The sequence below is a fragment of the Dama dama genome, chromosome X (assembly GCF_033118175.1).
Source record: "Dama dama isolate Ldn47 chromosome X, ASM3311817v1, whole genome shotgun sequence".
In the NCBI taxonomy this organism is placed as follows: Eukaryota; Metazoa; Chordata; class Mammalia; order Artiodactyla; family Cervidae; genus Dama; species Dama dama.
In genome coordinates this window covers 123386890-123393284 of record NC_083714.1, presented here as the reverse complement: position 1 = coordinate 123393284, position 6395 = coordinate 123386890, and the positions used below count along the sequence as shown (strand labels likewise).

The 6395-nt window shown below is 49.7% G+C and overlaps 1 protein-coding gene across 1 annotated transcript; it reads left to right on the top strand.

The window, feature by feature from the left end:
* Nucleotides 1–621: 621 nt before the first annotated feature.
* Nucleotides 622–2337, top strand: LOC133051826 (melanoma-associated antigen B2-like). The gene is made up of 2 exons (XM_061136472.1): nucleotides 622–865; nucleotides 1367–2337. Exons 1-2 carry the CDS (start codon nucleotides 622–624, stop codon nucleotides 2335–2337), a joined length of 1215 nt encoding a protein of 404 aa, XP_060992455.1.
* The last annotated feature ends 4058 nt before the right edge of the window (nucleotides 2338–6395 follow it).

The following is a 6395-nucleotide window of genomic DNA, read 5'->3' as shown; positions in this document are numbered from 1 at the left end:
ATCTACTTCACCGCTTTATACCAAGTCTAGGGGAGGGGAAATGTCTAGTCTGAAGGTATAGCCACCAGTCAGCAAATGGAGAATGGTGTCCAGTGTTTTAAGGACCCAAGGTAAATGCCATGAATGGTGATCCCAGTGAACTCAGGATGGAAAAACCCCTACTGAGCCCTCAGCACTGGGTATCCCCTGGGAGGTAAGTGGCCTGAGATATCCCTTCACTTGGCTTCTGGATGATGTGGAGGTCTAAAGTTGTCTGCATCAGAGTAGCAGAAGGCAGGGTGCCCAGGCTCCGCCAAGACTTGACATGGTAATAAAAGATGAGCTGAGAGGACTGCAATGCCGGTAAATCCAAAGCAGGGCTGAGAGGATGCAGAGGGAAAATCGAAGGCCTCTCTTCCTCCTCTGTGGGATTCTGTGGGGACAGCTGAGCACGAAACAGGAGCCTTGTGGGTTCCTCGGGCAGTGTCCTCAAGGACACCTGCAGAGGCGGCCTTTGATAAAGGCAAGGTGGAATCTCCCCATTTTAAGTTGCTCACATCGCCTCATTCTCCATCCTCCAGGTGCACCAATCTCCTGTCCTTTGACCCAGACTCCTGCCTGTAGTTCCTGTCCACGGCCATCATGCCCCGTAGGCAGAAGAGTAAGGTCCGTGCTCATGAGAAACATCACCAGGCCCGGGCTGAGACCCAGGGTCTTCATGATCAAGCCACCACATCTTGGGGAGAAGAGTCCACCTCCTCGTCCCCTCCTGATTTAGAGAGTGCTCTCTCAAGCTCCTCAGCTGCTGGCACCCCAAAAGAGCCTCAGGGAGCCCATGGCACCACCAGTGCTGCCGCAGGTGCTATACCCAAAAGATTTGGTGTCGGTTCCGCAGCACGCTCAAGAGCTGATGTCTGTGGTGCAGCACGCTCAAGAGCTGATGTCTGTGGTGCAGCACGCTCAAGAGCTGATGTCTGTGGTGCAGCACGCTCAAGAGCTGATGTCTGTGGTGCAGCATGCTCAAGAGCTGATGTCTGTGGTGCAGCACGCTCAAGAGCTGATGTCTGTGGTGCAGCACGCTCAAGAGCTGATGTCTGTGGTGCAGCATGTGCAAGAGCTGATGTCAGTGCTGCAGCACGCTCAAGAGCTGATGTCTGTGGTGCAGCACGCTCAAGAGATGGTGTCGGTGCCACAGCTCGCTCAAGAGCTGCTGTCTTTGGTGCAGCACGCTCAAGAGCTGATGTCGGTGCTGCAGCATCCTCAAGAGATGTTGTCGGTGCTGCAGCATGCTCAAGAGCTGAAGTCTGTGGTGCAGCAAGCTCAAGAGCTGATGTCGGTGCTACAGCACGCTCAAGAGCTGATGTCTGTGGTGCAGCACGCTCAAGAGCTCGTGTCGGTGCCACAGCACGCTCAAGAGCTGGTGTAGGTGCCGAGGGCCAAGGTCAGGGAGGTGAAAATTCCTCCCAGGCCTCAGCTGCTGCTGAGAGCTCTCACACAGATCCTCTGACCAAGAACGTCGAGGTGTTGCTACAGAAGATGCTGTATAAGTATAAGGAGAGGGAGCTCATTAAGAGGTCAGAAATGCTGAAGGCAATCAATAAAAGGTACAGGGGGCAATTCCCTGAGATCCTCAGGAGAGCCTCTGAGCACATAGAGATGGTGTTTGGCCTGGTCCTGAAGGAAGTCAGGCCCAATGGTCACTCCTATATCCTGGTGAGCAACCTAGATCTCAGCGACAGTGAGTCTATGAGAGGTCACCGGGGGCTGCCGAAGAATGGTCTCCTGATGCCTCTTCTGGGTGTCATCTACTTGAATGGCCACCGCCTCTCTGAGGAGAAGATCTGGAAGATCCTGAATTTTCTGGGCATCTATGATGGAAGAAGGCACTTCATCTTTGGAGATACCAGGAAGTTCCTCACAGAAGATCTGGTGCGGGAAGAGTACGTGGAGTACCGCCAGGTGCCTGGCAGTGATCCCCCTCGCTATGAGTTCCTGTGGGGTCGGAAAGCACTCATGGAATCCAACAAGATGAAAGTCCTGGAGTTTTTGGCCAAGGTCAATGATACGGTCCCTGCTACCTTCCTGGAGCATTTTGAGGAGTCTTCCGAAGAGGAAGTAGAGAGCACCAGCCCCAGAGCTGTAGCCAGCGTTGGCACTTCTGCCTCGGGCTGGGCTGGCACGTCTGTCTGGGATACTGCAGGCATTTCTGTCTCGGTCTGGGATGGCCCTTCTGCTGCAGCCCAGGCTGAGCATCCTGCCTCAGCCATGCCTGGCATTTCTGCTGCAGCCAGTGCTGGCCCTTCTGTCTCAGCCAGTGCCCACACTAGGGCCGCATCCAGCCGGTCATCTCGCCCCTAGGGTGGTCTGAAGGCTGTTCTTCACTTTGTGGTCAGAAAAGCCTGTCATCATCCTGTGGTCCTGTTGACTTCCCCCTCCCACCCAGTTTTCAGTTCTTTCTTTTTTCAACTGAAAAAGTTGATTTAGGTTGTATTTAGGTTGATGATACAAGTATTTGAATAACATGGGTCACACACACTTTGCTGTTTGTCAAATTCATGAGTAGGAATTTTGTTTTTGGAAATGCATATTGGAAATCCTCTAATCCCTTTTGTGATCCCGGATGAGAATAACATCACTTTAGGATAAGAATAGCCTTAGAAATGTGAAAGACACCACACTAATAGAAGCTCAGAACATAGATACATAGAGAGAGAACTGAAAGTTCTTCAATCTTTGGTTTGCATTACTCTCTGTTATAGCCTCCGTTTTTGTAAATGTATAAGGTATATACTTGGATCTGCTTATGGTTTTCAGGAATGTTTGAGAATATAAATTATAGCAAATGATTTATTTGTGGCTCTTCTTTTACACAAACATTAATTGAGCATCTGCTTCAAAGAAGTCTTTCAGGCCTGTACTGGCACTGTTTCATCAAGGAAACTCCCAGTCTGCCCATTCAATTATAGTTTCCAGGGAAGCTGTCATTCTGTGGAAGAGGCTGAGATGCTCTCTACGTCAAGAAGAGCAAGAAAGAAGCAGGGTAAAGAGCAAGTGGAGAGAATATATTACTTTGGTTTCATTGCTAAGCAGACTTTTGGCTGATTGCAGAGGTGGGGTCATTTTTGTTTTTCTTTCAGTTAGAATGCTGGATAGTTTGTGACATCTGATAGATGCAAAAAAAGAAAAGAAACCCAGCTGATGTAACATCTGAGGTCAAGTTAATCATAATAACTGCGATTGCCTGTAATTTCACAACAGAGGCAGGTGCTGTGATAGATGCTTTCCATGAATACATATATTCCACCAGTCTGACAAGGCAGGGTTTATAAAACTCACTTCACAGTGGAGAGCCCAAGGCTCATAGAGTCAGAGTTTGGTTTTGTGCCAAAATACTTAAGGCCGGTCAATGAAAGAGCTGGGACTAGACTCCTGCTCTAAACTACTGTAGCATACATACTGTTCTTTTTCCACAGTCCTGAGACATACCCATGTCTTTTCTTTTAAACAAGTACTTTTAATATTTGACATTTAATTTCCTTTTCCTTATTTATTTATTTGGCTGTGGTGGATCTTATTTGTGGCACATGGGGTCTACTTCCCTGACCAGGGATCGAACCTGGGACCCCTGCAGTGAGAGCCTGGGGTACTAGCCACTGGGCCACTAGGAAAGTCCCCACCCTGTATGTTTTATTTCAGAGTTTTTCTCAATACTTCAAAATTTGTCCTAGGTGATAAAAAAGAATGCCCTTGTGCTCAAGCTACTGGATCAGAATGTGTAGCCAGAGCAGTAAGAATTCAAAATGCATTTAACCAGAAATATGTATCCCTTATTCATTACCCATAGATAAATGAAAGAGACAATATTCGGTGACAGTATTAGCATCTGCATTGGCCGTGTGAGATAACCTCTGAAGACCAGGGGCTCTCCATATCATGCCTAGTCTCTTGTCTGTAGAAAGTAAATCTATCAGAATAGAAATGACGTGAGAACCTTCACCTGGCTGATGAGATAGATTGATGTACCATTTTTCCCTGACGGATGACCACCTGTCCTGGGACTCCTGCCTTTGGCTGTAGCTTCTCCATCTCCTATCACTCCTGGGAAAAGGACCCATTCATTCTCTGTAGCACTGCAGAGCAAGCACGGCTCCAGAGTTTGCAGGGATGTGGAATTTCCCCAGGAGCCTTTAATCCAAGCCCCAGAAAGCCAGATGAGTATCCCATGTAGGAGGATTGAGGAGAGCAACACCCCAGAATATGGGGGGACTCACTTGAACAGCCCTCCCAACTGCTCTCAGTCACAGGGGATCTCAGACCTATTAGGCTAAGCATAGCCTCGCTTATTTTTCAGGCCTCTGAGACCTAAGAAACTTGGTCTCGGAGCAGAGTTCTGAGGTTGGTAAGGGAGAGAGGATCAGTCTCTCAGAAATGACAGTGATAAACCTGAATGAGGGTGATGGAAAGATGCAGCGACATAGTAGGAACATGTAAAGATATACCTGTCCTTGTTGGCAAGCCCATGGAGTCCAGAACTATCTGGGCTGCTGTGGTTATCACTTTCAACTCAGGTCCCGGGAAAGTAGGGACTTTGGGAATCAGCAGAGGATAGAGCAGCCCCAGGAAGGGTGCAGAGTCAAAGTGAAGACCCAGGGTATGGACATGAAAGCCCCTCAACTCACAGCCAACAGGGCTACACTTAGCCCATCTTCAGTGAGCCCTGGGAGGCAGAGGGAAGTGCTGGTCAGCTCAAGGGCCCCGTGACTTCTCCCTAGTTGGTGTCAAGGAGGTGAGGACTGTCGTTCTCACTGGCTGTTCATGACAGAGTGGAAATGCCAGGTATGAGAGTGGCACAACCTTGTCTGAGGAGTGCAGCAGGCAACTACTCCGCTACAGAGAAATTCTTAGAAAGTCCTGCAAATGTACTGGGCCCTGGGAGGGAACAGGCAGGATTTTCAGACTAGGTTTATCCCTCATTTTCTGAAGGCGAATGGCTTCAGGGCCTTACAGTCCTTGGACTAGTGCAGGAAGACCCAGTCAGTTGAGGTCGGGTACTGAGTTCCAAACAGGAGTCAACTGATGGCACGGGCTGACAATGAAGGATGCCTCCCAGAAGGAAGGTGGCCACAGAGGGCACTGTCCCTGTCAGGCCTGAGACTCTGCCACTTAGGCCTGGTGACATGGTGAGTCCTACTCACTTCCTCCCAGAGCGTCTCATGGAGGGAAGGAACCTCATCCTTGTCAATGGGAGCAGCCAACACTAAACAGAAGGACGATTTCCAGATTGTACCAGAAGGTAAGGTCCCTGATGACTGAAAAGACCATCTGTCTCAAAACAATAGGGGCAAAACATATTCCTTCCACTGCTGTTAGCCTCGGAAGAACACAGGCTGTGGTGGAACGATGAGGCAAATTCCACTTCTCCCTTGGGGGTCTCAGGGAATTGGGGGCCTGAGGGGAGAAGCCTTAAGGCAAACCAGGGAATATTTCCAGCTTATGAATATTTCCAGGTTATTTCCAAGTCAGGGTGAGGACGGTAAAACTGTTTATACACACATACCAGGATAGCCACACAGAATCTTCCCTACTGTCAGAATAGAAGGCCACAGGTAGAGTTGTCAGGCCAAGGGCCCCTTCAGTTCTGACTGTGTAATAGCAGGGAAGCTGGGGTTTTGGTCTGATGGTGGTGGTCCCATGTCAACAGAGGGGGGAGTTTTGGCTTGGCTAAGAGTCAAATTTGGGACCCTGACGTGGGACCCTGAGATGAACCGTCTGTCATCCTCAAGGAGCTTGCCACAGCTTTCATTCTTGTGAGACTATGGGCAGGGGTGGCTAGATAAGGCCACCCTATCTCCTCCTCCAGGCTCACAGGGACGTATGGGTCTTACTATGAGGAGGTAGGCCTCAGGTCAAGAAGGAGGGCATTCCTCAGGCCTCACCAGAAGTCAAATTGTGAAGTCCAAGTGAAGGTTGAGGGGTCTACTCATCCCTGAATAGAGGGGACTAAAGAGAGTCATGCCCTGCCCTTTGATGTCAGTTCTAGAAAGCTCAGGGGAAGACTGTCAGGCAAGGCTCTCCCTCACATCTTTATACCACGCCTCCTTCTTCTTGTTGAATTGCTAAGCCATGTCGGACTCTCTTGTGACTCCATGGACTGTAGCCCACCAGGCTCCTTAGTCCATGGGATATTCCAAGGAAGAATTCTGGGGTGGGTTGCCATTTCCTCCTCCAGGGGATCTTCCTGACCCAGAGACTGAGTCTGCATCTCTTGCAGCTGCTGTATCACAGGCAGACACTTTACCGGTGAGCCACCGGGGAAGCCCTATATCAGGCCTAAGGGAGGCCAGGTCTTCGTTGGAAAGTACAGCCACCAGTCATGAGAAAGGAGGGATATGGTGCCTGCCAGGCACTGTGGCAGA

Coding starts and splice junctions, on each gene's coding strand:
- LOC133051826 (XM_061136472.1), top strand. CDS start 622: ATGCCCCGTAGGCAGAAGAGTAAGGTCCGTGCTCATGAGAAACATCAC. Junction 866..1,366: donor ACCCAAAAGATTTGGTGTCG/GTTCCGCAGCAC, acceptor CACGCTCAAGAG/CTCGTGTCGGTGCCACAGCA.